This window comes from Sceloporus occidentalis, unplaced genomic scaffold (assembly GCF_023333645.1).
Source record: "Sceloporus occidentalis isolate IW3139 unplaced genomic scaffold, rSceOcc1.0.p SCAF_2, whole genome shotgun sequence".
Taxonomy (NCBI): Eukaryota; Metazoa; Chordata; class Lepidosauria; order Squamata; family Phrynosomatidae; genus Sceloporus; species Sceloporus occidentalis.
The window spans coordinates 37,881,511-37,908,049 of NW_028316982.1; the positions used below are offsets into that span (position 1 = coordinate 37,881,511).

General features: G+C 40.2%; 2 protein-coding genes across 7 annotated transcripts in view; one reads left to right on the plus strand and one right to left on the minus strand.

Annotated features, from left to right (window-relative positions):
* The window catches only part of PLS1 (plastin 1), a 77,983-nt gene extending 64,787 nt beyond the window's left edge, over positions 1-13,196 (minus strand). For 2 of the 3 annotated variants that reach the window (XM_089509108.1, XM_089509105.1), the window contains exon 1: positions 13,148-13,196. The gene's annotated coding sequence lies outside the window, so the exon portion shown is untranslated. Of the gene's footprint in view, positions 1-6,844; positions 6,867-13,147 lie in introns of those variants that run through there. The other variant, XM_089509106.1, reaches the window with a different exon arrangement.
* Positions 13,197-18,896: 5,700 nt separating this feature from the next.
* Positions 18,897-26,539, plus strand: part of ATR (ATR checkpoint kinase) — an 82,161-nt gene continuing 74,518 nt past the window's right edge. For 3 of the 4 annotated variants that reach the window (XM_089509110.1, XM_089509112.1, XM_089509113.1), the window contains exons 1-4: positions 18,897-19,441; positions 21,354-21,445; positions 22,034-22,183; positions 24,331-25,220. In XM_089509110.1, the coding sequence (XP_089365236.1) occupies positions 19,380-19,441; positions 21,354-21,445; positions 22,034-22,183; positions 24,331-25,220 (1,194 nt within the window). In that variant the 5' untranslated portion in view covers positions 18,897-19,379. The remainder of the gene's footprint in view (positions 19,442-21,353; positions 21,446-22,033; positions 22,184-24,330; positions 25,221-26,539) is intronic. The other variant, XM_089509111.1, reaches the window with a different exon arrangement.

Consider the following 26,539-nt stretch of genomic DNA (forward strand, 5'->3'; position numbering starts at 1 on the left):
GCTGGTGAATCCATTGTCTTTGGATCTGTAATCTATTCTTTGTTTTATTGTTTCTCCTACAGCTGTTCTGAGTTATACAGGAACCACCCAAGTGCTAGATGCTATTACCAACAGAGCTTTGGCTATATGAGAGACCGTCTATAAAACCCAGAGCAGTTATGGGAGTTGCAGTAGTAAAACGGAGAGTAGATTCGCCATCTCCACAGCTAGGGTTGCCATAACCCGGCGTCCCCCGTGCCAATCACGGTTTTGGGGGGCCCTCCCGGTCCCGGTCCAGTTTGGGCCCCCACCCGTGCCTTGTTCCCAGTTTGGGGGCCCACTCCGGCCATTGCCGCTGCCGCTAATGCGGCTGCTGCAGCGCCAACCCATCTCCTCCTCTGGCTCTGCCTTCCTCCTCTTCCTCGGCGGCAGAAGCGCCGCCGCTACCGCGCCCCCACTGTGAGGGCTTGCGCGCCACCCAGGCCTCAGCAGGGGCTAGTGGCAGCGCGCGCGCCTGCCCCGCTTTCCTCTGCGTGCGCACGCCTGCCCACTTTCCTCCGCGCACATGCCCCTGCCCTGGTTCCCTCTGTGCGCGCACGCGCGCGCCTGTCCTGCTTCCCTCCGTGCGCACGGGCGCCAGCCATCATAAGGAGGAGGAGGGGGGGGAGGAGGAGGAGGAGGAAAGAGCCGGAGGAAGAGTGCCTGAAGGCCAGGGCAGAATTGGGCCAGAGGAGGAGGAGGAGGAAAGCTGAGTCAGTGGCCATTAGGTCTGACTTGGTATTTGGGGTTTTTTAAATTATATTTAAAAATATAAAATACTTATTTTATTTTATTTTTTTAATTTTTATTATTGCTTGTTTTTGTTTTATTTTAGTAATTTTTATTATTGCTTGTTTTTATTTTATTTCATTAATTTTATTATTGCTTGTTTTTATTTTATTTTATTAATTTTTATTATTGCTTGTTTTTATTTTATATCATTAATTTTATTATTGCTTGTTTTTGTTTTATTTCATTAATTTTTATTATTGCTTGTTTTTGTTTTGTTTTATTAATTTTTATTATTGCTTGTTTTTTATTTTATTACATTAATTGTTGTTATCAAATATATACACCCCTGCCTTGTTTTTTATTTATTTTTTCATTATTTTTTATTATTAAATATATGCAAGTGCATTTTTGTGTATTTATGGTGCTTTGAATGCTAACAAGTCTGCCTTTCTTGGCCAATTATAGTGGTGATGATTGATGATGATGATGATGATGGTGATATTGATATCAACAAGCCTCTGAGGCATGGCCAATGTAACTTGCTATGATTTTTACAAACTCATGCACAGTGAAGAAAAACCACAGTCCCTTGCCCAAGTACACACTTCTGAGAAGTACAGTTGAACCCGAGGGCAAGTACATTTCTGCCATCTGTCTAGGAATAATGCCAAAATGTCCTCCATTTTGATCATGCCTTAAAAACATGCATTTATATTAACATTTTTTTTAAAAAAAACCTCAATTTTTTGCGCGTCCTCCATTTTTATAAAAATGTGTCGTACATTTGAAAATGTTGCCCTACATTTGTCCCGGTTTGGAGGTCCTCACTTATGGCAACCCTATCCACAGCTGTAGCTCCAATGACTGCCCAGTCTAACATTAGACTACTTGAACAACAACAAGACTGAGATAGGCCATATCCTTGTACACACACTTCCTTCACAGCACCAAAGCAAGTGTTAGGCAAAGCACCGGAAAGCTTTTGTTCATGTACACTTACACTGCATGTATGTTCCTCCCACATTTTATCACATACATCAGCCCATTCACATTGTTGTTAATTAACACAACAGTAATTGGCAAGCTAAACTAGAAAATGCACCAAAGCTTGTTGTAAATCCATTTGGAAAATTACAGGACACATCTGGAACATTTATGGAGCAAACACTTTACATGTGGTTCAAGTCACATCTATCTCTTCTGGGTGGGCAAAAAAAGCATACACAACACACACATCACACACCCACACATGGTGATTTCTGGATCAATCACCATATGATTCAGAATATGGAGAGAGAACAGAGGAAGAATGAGATAAATATAAATAACCCAAGTAAACAGAACTACAGAAATAGATGTATGAACAACATTAGTTACTTTGCCTCTCCTGCCTTTTGATTATGTGCTTTCCAATAACTTACTCTTTCAGTGCTTGCAGATTACAGACACGTTTCATTAATATAACAGGGGTTCAACTCTTTCCACAACTCATTTTGCCTACAAGGCTTGGTTGCGACTGCTTGCTTGCTTGCAACTGTTTACATATATATAATGTGATAATATATGTAGGATATCAATTAACTTTTGTACACATTCAAAAGTGATGTATTGTATGTTATTTACACTGTCATTTTCCAACCAATTTCAACTAATTCCCCTTTCTGACAATCCTCTTGTTCCTAACGTACCATATAAGTGAGGGTTTCCTATATTAGTTCTCTGCCACTTTTATACATTGGGTGTGGCATTCCCTGGGAGACCCAGGGGATGCGCCCCCTCCCAGGATAGCAATGTTTACCAAGATTGAGGTGTGATAACCCTACTGGCAGACCATAGGATTATCGCCTTCTGGTTGACAATGCTTTATCCATAATTGGATAAGCCCATGTTGATTCGGCTGAGACAGGGTACACATCCTGCTCCCTTTGCTAATTAGGATTTTCCTGAGTACACATTGGTCCCTGATTCCGCAAATTGCCTTCTGATGTACTATGAGATAATGTAAACCTAATGTAACCCTGATGTGAATAAAAGGGGCTGGCCAAGACCTGGCCAGCTAAGAAGTTTTGCACCCCCATTCCTGTCTCTGCATCTCTTTGCCGCGACAATTGGGCCCTTGGTACTCACAGGGGTTTGCTTCCAAGACACACACACACACACACACAACCAAAATCTTTGTATGCTCAGTCTCATTATATACAGTGGGGTAGTAAAATGGTGCCTCCTATATAAAATGGCAAAATCAAGGTTTGCTTTTTGGAATTTATATGAATATTTTCAAGCTGTGGATGGTTGAATCTGTGGATAAAGTATCTGTGGATAAATATCTGTGGCTGACTATTTGCACGGACATGAGAAGGGCCTCTTTTCAAGAGATGACAGACAGACAAGTTTTGTGTCCAGAAGGTAATATAATAGTAAAGTCCCTAGCAGTTAACTACACATGCCTGACAATTCAGAAATAGAATAATTTTTAGGAATGTAACAATCCATGTTTTCCTTATCACTAAATGTTGCAAAAATTGCTGTAATGTGGGAGACTGTTCTCTTTATAAAAATATGAGCCTTCTGATTCTGTTCCACAGTCCCTTGCTAGCAGAGACAAGGAGAACCGCAGAAACAGTACACTCAGACCTCTCGGGGATGCAGGACCTCATGTTACTCTCTCTTGACCTACTTTGCAAAACAACAGTAGTGGCATTGATAGGCTGTGATCAAAAAACTGCCATAGGCAGTGCACAGAGAGATCATGGCAGAAAAGTAGAAGTATTAGATACAAAAGAGGAGTGTGTGTCTGTGTGTTGGGGGAGCAGAACATCTGTGGTTTATAATGGAGCTTGAAGCTTTCAGCAAGAAACCATGTCTATAAATGTAAAGCTATTAAGAAAATTGCAGGCTAACATTTCTAAACAGTGTGATTTTGATGAAGAACACATTTGGCAGCAAAATTAAAGGATCCCAGAAGCTTTGATAAAGAAGCCTGGGATAAAAAGGGGAAATGTTAATGACTGGAAAGGGTGTGCAGAAGCAATCCAGAAAAGGTTTGCACTTACAAAGAGAAATTAGACACTGAGTACAAATAAAAATCTGAATTTAATGGGAGTGAGCCAAAATTGGGACTGAAAATAATTAAACGGGTTGAATTAGTCAGCTGTTCATATAATGCACATGTCTTGGCATATCTGACAACTCCACAATGTAGAATGTGTGTGTTTGTTTTCTGGTTGAAAAGCCTTTTACTTGTACTATTGAACTTCTCTTCTCAAACTATTTGCTTCATTGCAGCAATTATATATGAGTGCTGTCTGCAATTACTACTCTTGGGAAAAGATTGCACTGTCCTAGTTACTGAAGTGTCTGAATTGAAGGGTTAAGATTGGCTTATGGGATATCAAGAATTTAATATGAACCAGAATATACATACTAGAATTCAGCCCCACAATCTGTTTCAAATGTTAAGAGTTTACACTGGGACCAAGTTAATGCTCTGACTATATGCAGAGTACATTTATGAGCATGGTTGCTGAGCAAGCAACCTAAGCAGTTACACATCAGGTATGATAACATACAATCCAAGAAGAGGATCAGATTCCTTTGCAGTATCAGACAGATTATTGTTAACTCTTGGATCAGATGGTGCAGCAACCACTTATCTGTAGGTCTAAGGATCAACAGCCTGTCAGTTTCACTTTCTTCCACAACCCTGTTTATCAAGTAATATGTGAATTGTGGGAAGCTCTTACCAAAAACAAACATGAAAAAAACCTCAATCATTTATATTAGTTAGATTCAGTAATGCTGCTATTCATAGCACAGAAAAATAATGTTGTACTGTGGCTGTTAAAGGTGAGGAACCTCTCTGGGGAAAAAGTATCAGCTCTTATTCAGCACCAAAACTATGAAGTTTATCGCATGGGGGTTAAACCGCTCCCCAGCGCGTTCTAACGGGGGCGAGCGGGGGCGCGCACGGAACGCGATGGGCACCGGATGGGGCCCAAAACGCGACTTTATCGCACGGGGGGACGCCGCCGACGCCACGCGTTCCCATCACGTCCCAATTCGGTTCCAGAGGGCGCCATTTCTGGGGACGCTTTGAAACAGTTCCCAGAAATGGCGCCCTCTGGAACCAAATTGGGACGCGATGGGAACGCACGGCGGCGGCGTCCCCCCGTGCGATAAAGTCGTGTTTTGGGCCCCATCTGGTGCCCATCGCGTTCCGTGCGCACCCCCGCTCGCCCCCGTTAGAACGCGCTGGGGAGCGGTTTAACCCCCATGCGATAAACTCTTATGACTGAATATAAGGGGTTCAAAGCCATACTTTCAAAGTCCTCTAGCTGGATTTGCAAACCTGTGAATTTCACTTTTACATGCATTTCATTTAAAAAGAAACACCTCAAGGTCTTTCTATCAAATTTATGAAGAAAGTTCTATAAAGTTCTTATCAAAACATAATGGGAAAATTTTCCTTCATTTCTACTTAGGGCAGTATAATGTCTTGAACTAGCCCTGAGTGCTTTTGCTTTATTACTGAATAAACATAGCCAGTTCATATTGCCACAGAATTATGTGCTCTCTCATCAGTTGCTTTTATGTCCAAATGGGTAAGAACCCAGAGACCTATCATTTTAAAAACTAAACACTGGCTGTTTTGTAGTCCCTGGGATTCAAAGACTACAAACAATGGGATGTTATGCTTTTTAATCACCTTATTCTTGATATAAAGACCTATTTCATAACCCCTATCTTGTGTCCATACCTCACCATCTTTGGAAGCCTGAAGAACAAGCCACAAACTTCCAGACTGTTTAATTAATTTTCCCACCCTTTCTGTAGGTTGTTGCTCAGGAAACTATAGATGATTCTCCTCCACACTTAAAAAGGTTTTTTTCACAATAATTGTACAACTGCTTACATGGAGATCCAGGACTAAAGCTCAAACACCAAATGTTATGGCTTAAAGAGGATTTGAACCTGGGTCTCCACAGTCATTCTAATCATCACATCACACATCATCGCATCACATCATGAAGTTAGTTCACCTCTTGGGGAATATCTGCACTACTATTGGCTTTATCCTATACACGTTTGGGAGTGCATGTGCCTTCAAGTTCCCTGTTGACTTATGGCAACCCCGTGAATTTCATAGCTTTTCTTAAGCAAGGAATACTCAGAGTTGGTTTTGACAGTCCCTTCCTCTGAAATATAGCTTGCAGCACCTGGTATTTGTTGGTGGGCTACCATCCAAGTACTAACCAGGGCCAACCCTACTTAGCTCCCAAGATCATATAAGATCTGGTGCTTTCAAGATACCTAGAAATAAATCCCACTGAATTCAAAGGGACTTACTTTTGAGTAAACACATACAAGGATGGCACTGTAACTATAGTTTGGTGAAATGCTCATAATTTTCTGTTAGAAGACCTTAGATACCTCCTTCCCCCACCGAGTTATAGTCCCCAAGGTCACTGGGAGGAATAATGATGGTGGAACTAATTTAAATCTGCACTGTAAATAAGCTCTTAGAATTAACTGGAACAGATGAGGTTAAAATCAGAAATAGATGATGATTCAAAATGAAGCATTCAAGTAAATACAGTCCTCCTAATGAATACATATAAAACAGATTTATTATAGACATTGCTCAGTATATAGAAAGTTACAGTTAATTAATTCTGAAAAACTGAGTTTTAATAGTGCAGCATATTTATTCTTCCAGTACTGTTGGTGGATAAGAATAACACTGTATCAGGTTTAATACAGAGAGAAAAGACTCCTCCATTGAAACCACAAACTGTACAGTCCAAACAACACATTTAAAGTTATAAATTATTTATCTCCAAGACTTAATGCAGTAACTGCCAAATATTCTTATGTTGCTGAAATGCATCACTCCTATTCTGTTCTATATTCATGCACATAGCCAGAATAATATGTACTTAGCCTGGAAAGCATGCTATATGAAACAGACATCTTATTGTAACCGTTTGTTGCTGTTGCCTAATAGGGAAGGTCATTTTGGATCAAAAATGGTTTAATGAACCGATGTTCAAACAGTATAATTAATACTTATGTAACTCCAAAAGGCACTACTCACACGTAAGGCAACAGGTACAGAACAGACGTCTGTTTTTCCAAACATTTACTGTAAACATATTGTCTTGGATCCAAAGATAAATTAACTGAAGGAAAGTTCCCTCTTCTCTCCTCTGTTTTCAGCCCTTCAGATGCCTCATGAGAAAGTTCTCATGAAAAAGAGAGATTAATGGTGCAATTGGAGGAAATGTTCCAGGGCCCTTAAGTGAGTAGGAGCCCATGCTGCTGCTGGTACTATGCATCTACACACGTACATGTGCACATGTTTCTTATTTTGTCCTGCTGTTAAAGAAATAGATGTTCCTGGGGCGATGGGAGCTGTAGAGCTTTCTGTCCCTGCCCTCCCTCAGGGTTGGTAGCATTTACTGCTAAGCTTGGATCCATTTCCAGGGCCCATTTGCAGTTACAGCCTCTAAGTTGACCTTGACTCATGGAGACCTTGACTCAAAGGGACCCAAGACCCCTTTATCTCCACTGCTCTGCTTAAGTCTTATAGATTCATGCCCATGACCTTTCTGAGTCTAGCCATCGGTGTGCAGTCTTCCTCTCTTTCTGATACCCTCAATCTTTTCTAGCATTGATGTGGTACATACCAGCCAAAAAGGGTGGCCTGCCGGCACCTGTTTTCCCTCCACAGGGAAGCTGCAGCCGCCAAAGTGTGCGGCTTTGCTGCGGAGTAACAAGAACCCGTGAAAAGTGGGTTCTTTTTACACCACGGCTGTGGCATAACAAGTGCACCACAGTGCGCCACTGGCGCACTCATTATACAAGCACCGAATGGCACCATGCGGATGCCGCGCAGTGCTTGCATAACAATGGCGGCGCCCATGTGTACAGGGCACCACCATTGTGACACCCCCATCACGTGCTAGGGTTGAGGGGCGTGTGGAAGCGCCACCCCTGAGGCAACCCTAGCACGTCACCATGACACCGCAAAGGGCCGCTATGTACCGGGCCATTATTGTTTTTTCTAATGAGTTAAGCCTTCTCATTATGTGGCTGAAGTACAACAGCCTCAGTTTCATCATCTTGGCTTCCAGGCTTGATCTGTTCAAAGACTCATATGCTAGTCTTTTGGGCTGTCCACGGTATCTTCAGGACTCTTCTCCAGCACATCTCAAATGAGTTGATTTTCTTCCTGCCCGCTTTCTTCACCATCCAGGTCTCACATCCGTGATGGAGAATACCATGGCTTGGATGATTCTGACTTGAGTGCTCAATTGTATATCTTTGTTCTTTAAGATCTTGTCTAGTTCTTTTATCATTGCCCTTGCCATTCATCGTCTTCTTCTGCTCTCTTGACTGCAATATCCGTTCTGATCAATGTTTGGTCCAAGGTATGAGAGATCTTTAAATGTTTCAATTTCCTTGTTGTCTAGGCTGAATGTACATAGGTTCTCCATTGTCATTATTTTTTCTTTTCTTTATGTTCAGCAGCAAGCCTGCCTTTACACTTTCTTCCTTGACTTTTCTCAGTAGTTATTCCACTTTAACTGTCATAGTTCCATGCTATCAAATCATGAGGTTTGTAGTTTGGTGTTCTGGGTGAGAATTCAAAAATGCCCTTCTCTACATTGTAAATGCAAGGATTTCACAGGACAGAATCATGGCAGCTTAAGTGGAATAATAGCACTATAACTGTGTTGTGTAAATGGTCCTGCTGCAAAGAAAGTGAAGAGGCAGGTCATGCACTGGGAGTGCTGACTCTGAGAGTCTGGCCTTGATCACACCAGAGAGGACACCAGAGGGCTGAAAAACTGGCTGTGGCCTAGGGACGACTCCCCTCCACCCAGCAGTGCCCTCAAGTCTAATCTCTTTAAAGCTGGCCCTCCACCTAGAGAAATTGCACACCTGCACAAAGGTAGGGACTGCTTTGAAACTTTTTGGGGGCCTCAACTACCTTAATCCAGCCTTGGAAATGAGCTATGAAGATTGCTGGGGTAAGGACGAGTAAACTCCAAATCAGGTAGAGGTTTACCAAAATGGGGCAACTCTTCCCTGCTGCCATGCCATGTTCTGTCTTTATTCCAGAGGGATCCTGGCCTTTTTTGTACAGTTACAAAAAAGGGTGAAGGAAACTATTCATTTCATGAACTTCCATTAAATTCAGTCATCTTAAAATGTGAGCCATTAATTTTTAATATTTTCATTTGAATCTGAAGATGCAAACAAGGTCTGAGAAGACAATACCACTTGAAATGCATTGGTCAGGCCATAATCTATTATGCACATTCAACCATTCAACTCATTGAATTTTCCAAGTGAACATGTATAGGACTAAATTACACTTTCAGTGAGTCCTACATGGCAATAATAAAAATATTATTGGAATATCAACAGCAGAACATAATACCCAGTGGATAGTAATGTTAGGAACATGCTATGTTAAAATAAGATACAAGCTAACTGGGTTCTGCTTTTGTTTGCATTCCTGTCTGTTCACAATAACAGCACCATAACATGGGTCATCACTGCAGAAATAATCCAGTTTGACACCACTTTAATTGCCATGGCTCAATACTGATGGGAATTCTGGGAACTGTAGTTTTGTGAGATATTTAGCTTTCTCTGTCAGAGAATTCTGGTGCCACAACAAGCTACATTTCCCATAATTTCCCAGAACTGAGTCATGGCAGTTAAAGTGGTGTCATGCTGGATTATTTCTGCAGTGCAGATGCAGCTCCAGTCAGAGTAAAGTTGATGACTTATCCAACCAATGCTTTAATTGACACTATCAGTGACATTGTGAATTTAACCCCCCCCCAAAAAAAAAGTCACTTATTAAGTTAATCCTTCATGAGTTTAGGAAGGATCAAAAGAAGTGGCATGCTTTCTATAAATCCTTTTCAAAGCCTGGCTGAATTAATTTGCAAATACAGCAATCAAGTATGACACATAAAAATGTATTTGCACTGTTCTGAATGAGATTAGAATTGGACCACTTAATTAAATATCAGCAGCATGTGTTTAAGGATTCAAATGATCAGAATTTACATACTGATCCAGGCTGAGTTCCTCAAACACCTAGGGGCAGTTCAGACCTCAGGAAAATTGCTACTGTTTTTGTACTACAGTTCCCAAAATTTCTCAGTCAACATTGCCATGCTAGAAAGCATTCTATTTTTCCTAATTCTGCAAAGGTCTCACTTATTGACAATTGACAATCATATTTCAGCAAATCATTTGGTATTTAGGTAGAACAGAAACTTGTGAATAGCTACCTCCTGACTGTCAAACTTGCATGTCAAAATTTCAATTGTCCTTTATTGCTTATCTGAAAAACTGGCAGCACTCATGGCAAGACTAGTGGAGACTTCATGGAACAGAACGATCATTCTTGATCATTCTTCATCTCACATTCTCCTTTAGATCCCTTCTTTCTTATTCTTCCCCATTTATCTGATTTACTGGCTTAAGAGTTATTACAGTTGTTCAATTTACAGAAGGATGCTTTGTTTGCTGGCTTTTAACAAAAGCATAACTGGGTTTTAATTACATTCATAAAAATGTGTGCTAAGGGGGGGGGGGAGTGCCAGCTATTGCTCTAAACAACTTCCTTTCACTTTCTTGTTGCAAATTCCATTTGTTCTGAGCAGATAAAAGCAAGCAACTGATCAAAGGTGAGTTACCTAGACTGTCACTTTAATTCCCATATATGGACAGAACAGCTATTGGCCACATTGCTTCTCAAGAATGCCATAGTACTCATGGTTTAATCAGAACCTGCATAGACACATGGGTTTGCTAGTTTGCCTTTCCACGCTTGCATTTTATTGCTTTCATTCCTTCTTGGCCAAGCATGGATGGACTTTCCTATTATCCTCTGTTAACTAATACTCTATTACTGAACATAACAAGGCTTGAATTAGTCACTTTCTGAATATCATTGCTTCTCCCATACCTGATGACATCTTTTGAGAACTCTTGCCTATATCCCTTTGACTTGGATTATGAGGGGGCATGGAGAAAAATCGATATTTACAAAATGTTAGAAATACAGCATTTTAAATTCACAGATTACATCAAACTAAGCAATATTTAGAAGATGCACTTTTTAATAAAACGTGTCCACTTTTGCACAGCAGTAAGTAAGGTTTGTTCATCCTAAACTCATTTTCATTCTTTACTCCTGAACAGACTGTATGTAGAACAAATAGCTATGCAATTCCATGGGAAGGAAGTGGACAAAGTAGGTGATTTGGATGTAAAGAATCAAAAGAAGAATTTTTTGCTGGAACTACTGGCTGAGTGCACAGTAAAAATATAATGTACTTCTGTCTATAATGTTGGTGATTTAGTCACTCCCTTCTGTTTTCTTTATTTACACAAGTTTTAAGAACATGAATATATAGCATATCCCCACCTGCCCTGCAATATCTCAGAGCCTGCTTGGCTTTGTCACTTACAGTACAAATAACAATACCTGCAAACTAGAGAGATGTATTCTAGAGAGATAGTCCATTATATACTTCAGAAGAACCACACATCAATCCAAGAGAAGTACCAACAGGTCGTTTGTAAAAAGTGTGCTCAGTTTTCATAACTGCCTGTGTTTTTAGCATGCTTTGAACTTTGTGAGTAGTTTATAACCCTGATGACTTATAAGTAAACTAGCAATGTGCATTCAGAACTAAGTTGTGGAGAAGCAGCGTTAAGCAAGCATTCAGATCCTTTCCAAACAAACATCACAAACCTACATGCTTTCTGAGGGGCATTCACCTTCAAATGGCATTGACTCTCACCGTGTGATATCAGTTGACATTTGGGAACATTACCTGGATACATTCTAGAAATATATTAGACAGGATTTAAATTCTGCAGAAAACAATAGGGATATTTGAGAATTTTCAGCATGCATTACTACGGGTGAACTCCAGTCCGTGGCAGTACATTAATTTTTAATTCTGCTCCCTTCCTGCCTGACACAATAAGCATCAAGGTAAATCCTGAGGTTATACATTGGTAATTTGCTCTTCAAGTATCAAAAATGGCAAGAAAAGAAGAGATAAGTAAAGACAATGTTGTGCTTGAAAGCCTTGAAATGTCCCAGTTCTTTCAAATTATCTGAGAAACACTTTTTTTTATCTTTGAGAGCATAAGGCAAGAATAAATATAATTGAATTCACTGACACAGGCATCTTTTGTGAAAGGAAAAGAAAATGTCTGAGGCCCTGGCGCAGGGAGGAAGAATCATTTATTGAATGAAAGCAAATTCATAATATCTCTCTTCAAAGCATGTATCATACTCTAGCCAAACTGGACTACAAAGTTACCTTCACCCAAAATCCTATATATATATATATATATATGCAATGAGAAGTACCACAGAATTCAATTAAACTTACTTCTGAGTAAGCATATTAAAGACTGGGCTGTTCATCCTATTTCCAGTAAACAATAAAAAAAGCCCAGTTCTAGCACTGAGGAAACTGGCACTAATATTACCACGTATGCTGAGAATTGTATTTCAGTCTTGCCTTCATGGGCATGACAACAAGCAATGCCTGCAAGTGATACATGAAGTTAAATTATATATTAATTGTAATTTCCCCGCAGCAATTAAAAGTCTGGTTTCACACACATCCTCTCTCTCCTTCTCTCTCACACACACTTACAGGATGTCTGTCTTAAGATAAGACAAGGCTAAGGGCATTAAATGTATTTTTACTATCGCAGGCTGCATCCGCGCTGCAGAATTAATCCAGTTTGATGCTGCTTGAACTGCCAAGGCTCAGTGCTAGGGAATCCTGCAGTCTGTAGCTCTGCGAAACATTTAACCTTTCTTTGGTCCAAACATTTAGCCTTCTCTGTCAGAGAGAGAGAGAGCTCTGGTGGTGCCACAGTAAACTATAATTCCCAGGATTCCATAGCATTGAGCCAGGGCAGTTAAAGCAGTCTCAAACTGGATTATTTCTGCAGTGTGTTTTGGGAGACATAGAGGAGTGTGAGAAATGAGAATCCTTTATTTTCACCCCACACACCACAGTTGCAAGTGAAAAGCCACAACTAAAGAAAACTTCACCCAAAAAGAAAGAAAGAAAGTTTCCAAGCATTTGAAAAATAAAAGGCTGAACAGTGAGTTGCAAGATGGATGCAAAGGTCTCTCTGATGCATCTGCACTACAGAAATAATCCGGTTTGGTACCACTTGAAATGCCCTGGCTCCATGCTCTGGAATTCTGGGAATGGTAGTTGGTTGTGGCACAGCATGGAGCCAAGGCACTTCAAGTGGTACCAAACTGGGCTATTCTTGCAGTGCAGATGCATCCCTGTATCTGCTTTTGACCAGGAAAAAGAAAAGGTACCTGTGTGCCACAGGACTGCTCCCTCTTCTTCTGCTGCTGCTGCTGCTGCTCCTAGGGCAGGCGAGGCTCCACTGGGAAAAAGAAGATAGAGCTGCAAAGTCCAGGACACCTGCAGCCGGCCGCATCGCTGATTGACAGCTGCGGAGGTCAATCCCCGAGGATTCTGGCAGATAGGAGGCGGGTTTAGAGGTAAGCGCTCTGCAGTTGGGAGGTGGGTCGGTGGCTCTTGCCAATGAAGAGGAGGAGGAATAGGATCAGCTCTTTGTCTCTCTGTGTGTCTCTAGGGGAGAGTGCCATTCATATGTATACTTTCATTGATTTGGGGAAACTTTTACTTCACTGGAAATAATAATAATAACAGTAATAATGGTATAATATAGAACTATATATAATTTTATTAATTTTGGGAAAGTTTACATGTGTTCCATTTTACTGGAAATAATAATAATAATGATAATAAGTGAATGATATAGAAATATATATATATATATATATATATATATAATTTATTGATTTTGAGAACGTTGGCATGTGTTGCATTTCACTGAAAATAATAATACTACTAATAATATAACTATATATATATATATATTGCTTTTGAGAAAGTTTGCAGGTGTTGCATTTCACTGGCAATAATAATAATAATTGTATAATATATAACTATATATATATATATATATTGATTTTGAGAAAGTTTACATGTGTTGCATTTCATTGGAAATAATAATAATAATAATAATAATAATAATAATAGTATAATATATAACTATATATATATATAGTATAGTATAATAGTATTATATATGTGTGTGTGTGTGTCCCTTCAAACTACACATCCCAAAATTCCATGGCATTGAGCCATGGCAGTTAAAGCAGTGTCACACTGCACTATTTCTGCAGTGCAGATGCCACCAGGGCCCCTGGTAACCCCTGGGGTTTGGTTCTAGGACCCTGTCATTTCCAAAATCCATGGATGCTCAAGTGCCATTAAATGCAAGGGCATAGTAAAATGGGAAATTCTACTGCTGGTCCTTGGAGAGTTTCCAGGAAAGAAAGAAACAGTGTTGCCTATGTGTACAAATATATAGTCAGTCTCTGGCATGCTGGGAAAAAATATTGACTGGTCTCCCACATCAGATAGCCTGAGAAGCACTGGTAGGCATTAGTACTACAGTCTGACTGAGAAGGCAAGGACCAGGTTCAAGTTTCTAGTCAATCATGAAGCCCTCTCTCAACTTATGCTATCTCACACCATTATTGTAAGGACAGAAGAGAACAATAAGGCAAGATCCATTGGCCCTCCATATGATTATGGAAGTCCTAGCCTAAAACATTTGGGAGGCAAATGTTTCCCCAACCCTTCAATGGCAGGGAAAGAGGGAGAACCATGTATTCCATCTTGACTTCCTTGGAAGAAATGAGATTGACTTGTAATAAGTGAATAAATAACATCTTGTGGATCCACACTGTCGAAATAATCAACTTTGACACCACTTTTACTGCCGTGGCATTGTACCAAGGCAGTTAAAGTGGTGCCGAATCGGATTATTTCTGCAGTGTCGATCCAGCCATACTAGTAACTGCTAGAAAGAGTTTATGTCCAGGGTTTTAAAAATAAACATAAAAATGTATTTATAGCTATTGCCAAAGCATGAGGTGCCATTAAATGCCACGAGGGGCTAGCCAGCTAAGCATATTGCTCCTTCCTTTCAGTTTGTACAACTGCCAGAGTGGAAAGAGATTGTGCTACAGTCAGGGGGCTTTTGGAAATTGCTTGACAATAATTATTTTTTATTTCACCTTCCCAGGTACCACAACATTGCAGATATTTATGCAAAATCCTGACACCCCCCCCCCCCCCAAAATGGCATAAGGCCTGGGAATGCAATATGTTGGTAACTAATTTTTTTTCAAGATTAAAAAAATGCTTCCTCATCACTTAGGAACATTGATTTCTGCACCACTGCAATATTAAGATATGCTGAAGTAATCTAAACCAGTTTGGCTTAAACTGTTTGATATGGGAGACCAGAAGGGTTTCTTCACAACCTGCCAGGGAGTGGCACCATGCCAGTATACCTCAATTAACGAAAGTAAGCAAAGGGATCTTATAGCACCTTTGAGGCTAAATGAGGTAAAGATAGGCATTGTATCATAAGCTTTCATAGACATGGTCTACTTCCTAGATGCATGGAGTGAACAGGTGCCTAGGAATAACATTTGTTATCATACTGTATTAATAGCCATAGAAATGCAAAACGTATGGGTCAGTTAAAGAAGCAGATGTGTTCCTGAGCATTACTTCTTCAAGATAAAATTTGGCACCTGAAGGAGAAATAACATGGAAAAAATAAGGATAGGTTTCTACACCACAAAATAAATAAATAAATAAATAAATAAATAAAACAGTTTGACACATTTCAGCAAACTGTTTATTAAAAAGTTAACAAAATGCACATGTGAAATGGAACAAGCAAATCAGGTAAGTCTTGTATAAGTAACTCAAATGGTTCTGAATTTTTTAGAGACCACCGAAAAGCTTCTTCCAAAGTGCATCCAGGGATGACTTTTTATTTCATTTTGTTGTTGAGTGCCTTCAAATCATTTCTGACTTCTGGCGATCTTAAGGTTTTCTTGGCAAGATTTGTTCAGAAGTTTGCTATTGCCTTCCCTTGAGGCTGAGAGCATGCAACTTGCCCAAGGTCACCCAGTGAGTTTCATGCCCAAGTGGGGAATTCAATCCTGGACCCCAGAGTCTTAGTCCAACACTCAGACCACTACTCCATGCTGGCTTGCTTTTACATCATGTATTAATCTAACATAATATTTCAGTATTGTCTATTTATTTTAGAATACCCATGTAATCTGAGGACTCAAACTGTAATGTACTTAGTTTCTGCATAAATTCAGCAGCACCTTGGCCACTGTCCCAGAAACGAAAAAGCACTTTGGGAAACAAAATTATGCCACAGAATCAGGTGTATTTGATGGAGGCTCCTCTCAACTTTTCAGGGCCTTATGGGGTCAAGGACTGTGGAGAAAAGCTTTCTGTGGAGTTTATCACACAAAGGAGATTGGGACTTTATTCTATGATTATTCTAGAAAAATCATGTAATTATGCGTAATGATTCCACACAGTGTCACACAAAACCCGCCATTAAAGTGGTCACAAAAAAGCATTAATGCACATCTTTTTACTTTTGGGATTTCAGTGAAAATGTATTTCCAATATCACTTTATTTGCGCAATTGCGTGTGATACTCATTCGCACAATTACTCGCCATTTCCGCTTCATTTGCAGGATGTTTTCAATGTGGTTTAATCTTTCTTTAATGTTGAAATCAGCCCCAAGGTGATAAACTCCTGTGTCAGGACTCAGCCTTGAAGCCTGAAATAATCGAAATAATCATCCAGATTGGCTCCAGGACGGCCTGTTGGTTTCCTCACTTCCATTTTGCTCCACACAGCATAGTTCAGGGCCTTCTGGAGCAAAGAACTTCAGATTCTTTGTGCTGCTGTTGTTGTTGTGTGCCTTCAAGTCATTTCCAAATTATGGTGACCCTATGGAAAACCTATCATGGGATTTTCTTGGCCAGTTTCTTCAGAGAGTGTTTGCCATTGCCATCCCCTGAGGCTGAGAGTATGTGAATTGCCCAAGGTTATCGAGTGGGCTTCCATGGCTGAGCTGAAATTCAAACTCAGGTCTCCAGAGTCTTAGTCCAACATTCAAACCAGTGATTGCACACTAGCTCATAGTTTATTCTGACATATTGTATTCATTCCATAGAGATTTTCTTTTTTGCTCTCTCTCTCTCTCTCTTATTTGTCTTGTGTTTTCTATTTTGAAATGTTTGTGTAAACAACAACCACAACACTTCTCTTAATGGCATTTGTTTGTAGGAAAAACTTGCCAGAAAAAGCTGCAAATCTACATCCTGCAAGTAATTTAATGAGATGGGATTTACGTAATCCTGAGTGGATAGTTAGGAGAGCCAGCGTGGCATTGTGATTAGAGCATTGGACTAGGACTGTGGAGACCAGGGTTCAAATCCCCACATCTTCATGAAACCCACCGGGCGACCCTGGGCAAGTCACACTCTCTCAGGAGTAAGTCCCATTTAGTTTAATGGTGCTTAACTCTCAGCACAAGGGGACATAAAGTTGAACGTGTTGTAAAAATGAGGACTGTTAATTAGTAGATGATGCCGTACTTGTGGCTTGGACTTGGAGCCTAACTAAAGGAATTTATCACATGAAGGAATTTGTGAGTTTACCCTGTGAACATCCTGGAAAAATTTCGTTTCACACAGCGATTTCACACGGCATCGCACAGATGCTTTAAATGCGCTTTAATCTCTCTTTAATGCTGAAACTAGCCCGAGTGTGATAAACTCCTTTAAGAGCCAGTGTGGTATAGTGGTTTGAGTGTCTGGACTACAACTCTGTGGAGATCAGGGTTTGAATCCTGGTTTGGCCATGGAAATCCACTGGGTGACCTTGGACAAGTCACACTCTCTCAGCCTCAGAGGATGGCAATGGCCGACACCCTCTGAGGAAACATGACAAGAAAACCCTGTGATAGGTTCATCTTAGGGTTGCTGTAAGTCAAAAAGACCTCATGTGGTGCAGTGCTTTGGGCATTGGATTATGATTCTGGAGACCAGGATTCAAATCCTGGCTCAGCTGTGGAAAACCACTGGTGTGACTTTGGGTGAGTCACACTCTCTCAGCTTCAGAGGATGGCCATGGCAAAACCCCTCTGAGGAAATCTTGCCAAGAAAACCTTGTGACAAATTCTCTTGACTGTCGCCATAAATTGGAAACGACTCGAAGGCACACAATAAGAACAACAACAACAAGAACAACAAAGCCTCAAATTCCCTTTCCATTGTTGTCATCATTGTGTGCCTTCAAGTCATTCCAGACTTTCTAAGAGCAAACCTATGATGGCAAGATTTATTCATCCCCTCTTTAACCAGCTTCAAAACTGTTCAGGGAAGCGTTCCCAGGCGTTGCATGATTATTATCTGATGTTATTTTAAATTGTTGTCTGCCCTATTTTATTGAATGTTAACATGAATTAATATGTTGCGGTAGAATGGTTAAAATTCAGAATATTACTTATGCTCAGGAGTTGAAGATTATAGTGCTGAAGTGAGAGCAAAGGATCGTTATTCTAGGTCAAGTCAAATGTTCTGTTTTGGAATGTAAACAATTTGAAAATGGCTCCTAACCTAAGATTTTAACCCAAATAAAAGGAAGTACTTCATAGACAGTTTGGGGACAGAGAAAACGAAGTTAATAGATTGATTGATGGATACCCCACGAGGGACAGTGACATATGTTAGGTGTAATATATGAACATCCAATTAAAATACAGGGGTGTAAATGTTTAATTCAGTGTAACCAATGAAAATGTGATTTGTAGTTTTCTTTGTTCAAAATACTATAAAAGCTTGGTTCATTTTAGAACCGATGCCCCAGTAATTTGGATGTACAGTATTTCCTTCTGGGGACACTGCTGCAGCTAAAACAATAAAAATGCTTCCTTTATCTTTTCCAATCGACTCCTTGGTCTCCCTGATGATTTCTGGTTAAAGTTCTGGGTTTAAAATAATCAACAACCAATAATCTATTACAATGTATTATTTAATTGTGTAGAATGTACGCCACAGGCAGTTTTTTCATCTATTTTAATAGTATGTGCAGCGCTGCGTAAATTTTCAGTGCTATAGAAATAAAAGCTTAATAATAATAACAATAATAATAATTCAGAGGGGGTTTGCCATGGCCTCCTCCCCTGAGGCTGAGAGAGTGTGACTTGCCCAAGTTGGGTTTACATGGCCCAGTGATTGTTACTTGTTGTTTTTAATTTGTTGCCTGCCTTATTTTATTGAACCCTTTTGTGTGTTGTTATGTATTGTTTCTTATGTATTATGTTACTATTTCGTAACCCTGGTCTCCAGAATCATAGTCCAGCCCTGAAACCACTAGAGCCCCACTGGCTCTGTAGGAAGCCATTCATGTGAGGCTGTGTATTCTAATCTTGACTGTTATGTTTCTTTTCCCCCAATCCTGAGGCAAGAAAGAGAAAGAGAAGCGAAACGCCTTCCTAGGAAGTTTAGCGCCTGTCGGCCACCGTCCCAGACCTTCCTTCCTTCCTGAAAGAGGAGGAGAGGAAGAAGAAGGCGGGAAAAGCAGCACTGGGTCGAAGCAGAGGCTCTGGGAGGGAATGGCGGCGGACCAAGGGCTCGAGATGGCCTCCATGATCCCCGCCCTCCGGGAACTGGGCAGGTGAGGCCTTAGGCCGCATCCGCACTGCAGAAATAATCCAGTTTAGAGGCCCTGGCTCAATGCAAGGGAATCCTGGGAAGTGTAGTTTCTGTTTTCGTTTTCATTTTATTCATATATATATATATATATATATATGCCTTTATTTCATTATTTGCACACACACACACCCTAAATATCTTTGTATTTACAATATCCTGCAACAAAAAACCTCTGAGTCTTAGCTAATAAACTTTGGTCCTCCAGATGTTTTGGACTTCACCTCCCAGAATTCCTGGCGGTTAACCGAGCTGACTGTGGCTGCTGGGAGTCGGAGTCCAAGGCACCTGGAGGACCAAAGTTTGGGAATCAATGATCCAATACATCATCTTATCCTAATTTAAATTCTTCTTTCTCCTGTATAGCCCCCTTCTCCCCCCCTCTTTCTTTCTTTCCTTTCTTCCTTCTATTCTTCTTGTCTTTCCAGTGTTCTTTCTTGTCTTCCTTTATTTCTCTTTCCTCTTCCAATTCTTTGGTATCTCTTCTTCCTTTTCTTGTTTTCCTCTTCTTTCTTCTGGAAGTGTAGTTTTTGTGAGACATTTAGTCTTCTCTCTCTCAGAGAGAGTGAGCGAGCGAGTGAGAGAGCTCTGGTGCCACAGTGAACTACAATTCCCAGGATTCCCTAGCACTGAGCCAGGGCAGTTAAAGCGGCCTCAATCTGGATTGTTTCTGCAGTGTGTTTTGGACCAGTATCTGCACTTCAGAAATAATCCAGTTTGGCACCGCTTTAGCTGTCCTGGCTCAATGCAAGGGAATCCTGGGAAGTGTAGTTTTTGTGAGACATTGAGCATTCTCTGTCAGAGAGCTCTGATGCCACAATAAACTACAATTCCCAGGATTCCCTAGCACTGAGCCAGGACAGTCCAAGTGGTCTTGAACTGGATTGTCTCTGCAGTGTGTTCTGGACCTTAGTCTCAATGGCGGGATACATACCGCCATTTAGTACGTATAGGATACGTACTAGGGTTAGGAAGGGGCGGTGCTTCCGCACCCCCCTAACCCTAGTACGTATCCTATACGTACAAGATGGCGGCGCCCCTTCCACATGGGCGCCGCCATCTTTACGTATCGGACGCTGAGCGTCTGTACGTGTCGCAGCCTTTATGACGTAGCGAGTGCGCCCCTGGCGCCTCGCTACGTCACAAACGCGACTGTGAAAGAAGCTCCATTTTGGAGCTTCTTTTTCGGTCCGCGCGGGAGCCGCGCCGTCTGAAGGCTTCGGCTCCCCCACGGATCTACCGGCGGCGGCGGCAGACCGCCGCAAAGCGGCGGTTTGTACCCCGCCCAAGAAAGGCAAGACAAATCTCCATTGAACAAATCCTGCCAAGGAACCTCTGTGATAGATTCACCTTAGGGTCACCATAAGTCAAAAATCACTTGAAGGCAGAAAATAGTATTAAGTACTATTTGACATAAGTCAGGGCGCAGTCTGCCTGTGGGTGATAACCTCAGTGGTTCACTTATATTACACAAAATATTTCTATATGGGCGTTTGAGGCAAAGCGTCCCCAAGACAGTTTGGAGGCATAGCTGAAGTGGCATTCCCTTTCTTACAGATGGAAGACAGACAACAGGAGGTCCTATGACAGATTTATTATGCATAAGCTTTTATAAATTAGAATCTTCTTCATCAGAAGGATAATATGTTATCAGCCAGAATATTGGTTGTGACAGGTAAAAATCATAAGTAAATCCACAAATTAGTGTTGATATTGACATAGACATCCCCACTGTTGGTATATCAATTCCTATCAGCTGTGAAATAAAGCCCATAGTTCTGATTATAGAACTGAACTGCTTGATAAGTTTCAGCATTCATAGTAACATATTAAAGTAAAAAAACCAATGTTGACTGTTTAAATACATCTGATTCCAGTGCTACTCCAGAGGAATATGATACTGTTGTGCAGAAGCCAAGACAAATTCTCTGTCAGTTTATTGATCGCATTCTAGTGGATGTAGATGTTGGTGAGTAAATCAAGACTTTAATTGTTAGAATGGCCAGAGTTTGAAAAGTTACCCCATTGTACAGTGTCCTGTCTAGAAATGTTGATAAGTAGGCAAATCTATTATTAGGCAGTCTTTCTAATAGAATATGTATATTGAAGAGTAATGATGCAATGGGGAAAGCTGAGATATGTGTTGGTTAACAGATGCATTATTTGCCTTAATTAGTGTCAGGATGCTTGAATACAGTTGTGATACACATCCCGTTTTGCTGATCCCACTCTCCCAATGATATACATATGTGTGTGTGTGTGCACACACACACAGAGCTATATGAGGTTTGAAATTTTACTCTGTTCTTGTTGTCCACAAAATCTAATGCTACAATAAATAAATGTTGGCACGTTGTTGTTAAGCAGCAACAGATTAACATAATTAGCCTTTTGCAAATTGCTGCTGAGAGTAGATGTTTACCTTTAATGAGAAGTGCAAATTTTACTTTCAGTAATACTATTCTGCACTTTTACAGAACAAATGTTAGATTTATTTTGAAGAGGGAAATAATGTGTGAAATTGCTATAAAGCAATATGACTTTATTTACTTTTCAGTTGCTTTAGAACTTGTTAAGAAAACTGAGTCGCAGCCAAGTTCTGTAATGTTGCTTGATTTTATCCTGCATATTATGAAATCATCCCCACTTGTATTTATAAATGTAACTGGAACTCATCAGCAAAGTGAAACGGAAGCCAGCTGCATTGGTGAGTTCATTTAAACATTTCTATGGAGTCTTTGTAAATCAGCAAATTAAAGATGATGTGAGTAGGAAACGGCAGTGTATTTGTCATAGGACTGTGTTACTGTTGAATGTCACAAAGGGCAAGGGGTAACCAGGAAATGAGAGCCAGTGTGGTGGAATGTTGGGCTAGGACATTTGGAGACCAGGATTTGAATCCTGCTCAGTCATGGAAACACACTAGGTGACTTTAGGCAAGTCAAACTCTCTTACTACTGGTACAGACAGGCAAAAGTAGCCAGCTTCAGGGTGACGTAGGGGCATGGCATCTGCATGCTGGACACCTGACACCGCCCCCAAGCTGGCATCACGCAGCCCGCCCTCCCAGACAGTGGGCAGCATTGGGATGTTTCTGCAGCGCAGCAATTAGATGGCATACTCTGCAGAAACACGGAAGAGCTTCTAGTGCAGCAAAAGAGGCGGCTTTTTTCTGTCCCCAAAAGGAGTGGTATTGTGCTGCTTTTTGGGCTGGAAAAAAAGCCAGATCAGGGCTGCAATGCGTGGATGTTGTGCCCCCAATCCAGCACTCAAAGGGGCAGCCAGAAGCTGCTCCTTCAGGATGGTCTGCTTCGCCCCTCATTCTCTGAGGAAAGCAATGGCAAACCTCTTCTGAACAATCTTACCAAGAAAATCCCTTGATAATAGAGTCACCATAAAATGACTTGAAGTCACATAACAAGAACAACAAACTCAGGAGATACCCTATTCAACATCCTATACCTTTAAAACCCCTGATAGCCTAAAATCTTAAAATAAATTAACTTGTGAAGATTAAGGCTGCCGTCCTTTATGTATTTACTTGGAATTAATTCCATTGGACTCATTGAATCATACTTCTGAACAGAATACCTAGAATTGGACTGTCAATATATTAGCTTTGAAGCTTCCTCCAGGAAGAAAAGAGATTACTCTAGTTATGGCAAAAAGCTGAGGTTCAGTGTGGCACTGGGTGGCTGTCTGAGTTTAAAAGTGGAATGTGCTGTTTATTTTCGTTGTCTTGAGTTTACGTCTCCTAACTCTATCCTGGATCCTTTTCAGTCTGGCTTCCGTCCATCGCACTCTACAAAGACTGCTCTTACGAAGATTGCAGATGATCTCTTACTGGCCAAGTCAAAAGGCCTCTATTCTGTTCTTATTCTCCTCAATCTTTCCGTCTTCTTCTCCCCACTTCTGGCATCTTCTTCCCTTACAACTGTGAAATACCACCTCCTTAGCCAACTTCAAGGCTGAACTAAAAATGTTTTTGTTTAGGGAAGCGTTCCACCTAATGGCTTGATTGGATGGTTATTATGTGTCTGTGTTTTGACGTATTTTAATCTTTGTTTTAATACTGTTATTTTGTTTTACTTAGATTGTACACTTTAGGCAGGTTTTTATTAGTGATATTTTATATATTCAGCATGTACAGCGCTGTGAAAACTTACAGTGTTTTATAAATAAACTTTAATAATAATAATAATAATAATGATAATAAAAGGAGACTTGGTTGAAAGGTGCAATTAACGACAAGCGCTACTGTTGTGGAATTGTGTTGCATTTGACTGAACACACCTTAACTATCAATTTTTGATTATTGGTTTTTATTTGAAAAGTAAGTTTGAGAGCAAGCTTTTGGCTCAAATGTCAGTTTATGTTTTACTGAGGAAAAAAAGCCTCCAATGCCATATACTACATATTTTTTAAAAATATATAAGAAAATTAATATTCCAGAATGTATGTTCAAATAAATAAACAAAAACTAAGGAGCAAAACAACCTATTTAAACACCAGCAATTCAGTACACCACAGCAATGTGGAGGAAAATAAAACTAATACTACGAGTTTAGATGCAGCAACCTTGGGATTTTTTTAAATTTTTTTTTTGCTACTCCAGGGAGTAGAACACAAAACAGTGGATTCCGATTAGTAGAAAAGAGATTCTGCAGGTTTACCTCAGAGCTAGGGCAGCCTGTGGCCTTGCAGGTGTTGTTAGGGTCCAATTTCCATCGGTCCCAGTGACTGTGGGGAGAGATAATGGAGGACCATAGGTTCTCTGTCTTTGGTACCCAGTGGGGCTTACTCAGTAATATTGCAACCCTAACATTATATCTCTTTTCCCCTATCTCCTTCTAGAATTCAGCAGTTGGATCATTGCAAGGCTTCTAAGAGTTGCTTCTACCCCTAACTGCCATGTTTTACATGAGAATATCAGCCATGTTATTTGCTCTTTACTATGTGTGTTCAAAGTGCGGAATAGTGCCATATTTGACTTGTTGACAAGAGAAGTACTGGATCTTCTTCATGACCTGATTTTACTCCATGAGAGAAGTATGGAGAGGTGCTCTCAAGGAAGTTTACTTAGCTGGCCTGTGACTGTGAGCAGATTTCTGTGCAATTCTAATATGCATTTGGGCTCTTTAAGTTCTGTCCATCTTCAGTTAATGGGCATGAGCAATGTGGAGTGCTTGGAGATAACTTTGATGAGAATTCTTACTGACATCGTTTCTTATTTATTTTTTAAACGACAGGACATTATTCTTTGGGGGATAGGGTGCTCCCTATTGGACTGTGGTTCTCCAAAAGTTAAAATTTTGAGCATGACATTTTTAACAGAACTGGTACAGCTAGGAGGGCCTCCAGAAGAACTAGCGAGCAGTTTCTTCTCCATTCTTTTTGGAATCTTGCAGTCCATTCCTGAAATGGATGCTGGAAAGTTGGAACTCTATGAGGAACCATTGTCAGTACTAGTGAGAACGGTGTTTCCTTTTGAAACACATTCCTATGAGAACATCGAACCTATTTATCTCAGTATATTATTGGAGAAAATCCATGCATTGTTTGAAGCTGATGTGCTGAGGATTCTTCAGTCTGAGAAGATGAAAAGTGTCTTATGTCACATGCTGCAGTATTTCATGGTGTTTGTGCCACCTGGATATGAATCTGCTGTTCCAGTTAGAAAGACCTGCATTAACAGCATTTGCAGATTGTTTGTCTCAGTCATTGGAACACAGGTGGATCAGGAGGTGAGTGCTATGAAAAAACAATCACAACAGAATTTGCATTGCTGTGAGTAAGCACATTTTAAAGCTTGTGGAAGCAATTATTTCCAAAAAAACCCTCACCAACAGTAGATGTGTAAGTTACAATGTACTTTACATTTATTTTTGCCTATCTAATCTTGGACACCTACTGGCTCAGATTCTGCAATCAGACCCATAGAAGTGAACTTCTGAGTACGAGGACTCTGGTAAAATGTGTTCATACCCTCGTTTTAGTATTGGCCACTGATATGAACAACTGTACATGCTGATGTAGTAAAGTACATAGTTTTATTAACCATTAATTAATCTGAATGGGAAGAACATTTGCCTCCATGCATGGGGAGGGGCAGGTAAGAAATAACAACAACAATTATTATTATTATTATTATTATTAGGAGATGGTTTCATTTACCCCTTGACAAAAATGATTAAATGAGACCTATATGTTTTTTGGGTTTTTTTTTAAGTAGTGCTTGTAGTGATGTAAGGAAGGGACCTTGCTGTGGCTGCCTTGGCTCTGGAATATTTTCCCCAGGGAGGCCAAAAAGGCCTCCTCCTTGCTGTCTTTCCATTGGCAAGCAAATAGTTTGTTTTGTTCTGATAGGCTTTTAGAACCTTTTCTTAAGAAACAGGCTTTTTAAAGAGAGTTTTGTATTGTTTTAAATGCACTGTTTTTAACTGCTTTTTATTATTTTAATCATGTTATAAATGTGAATAGATTAATTCTATTTTAATATTCGTATTTTGTATTAATACTACTAACAGAAATTACCACACTTGAAAGAATTATTGAAGAAAGTCAAGGAAGAATGTGCAAAGGCAGATTTAGAGTTGATCATTAAGAAAAAAAATAACGAGCACAGGTGATTTATATAACTTTAAAGCAGTAGACATTTAAGACACTGAAATATCAAGGTTTTGTATATTTTGACTCAGTCATTAATCAGGATAGAGACTGCAGTCAAGAAATCAGAAGAAGACTGGGACTTGGAAGGGCAGCTGTGAAGGAACTAGACAAAATCCTGAAGTACCAAGATATATAATTGAGGTTAGGATTGCCCATGTCATCCATCAATGCTAGTATAGGGCAAGAGAATGGTAGCAGGAATTGACTTGTTAGCAGTCAAGGGGTCATGCAGAGGTAAGAGGACATCTAAGCTAGCAGCCTCTGCCCCTTCCCCAAAAGGGCTCTCTCAAAATGCTCATTTCTAATGACAGCTTTAAAAATAGTGTGTCAGCATATTGTGCTAAATAGTCCTAGCTACTTACACAGTAAGCATATCATTTTTATTTCCAGAAAT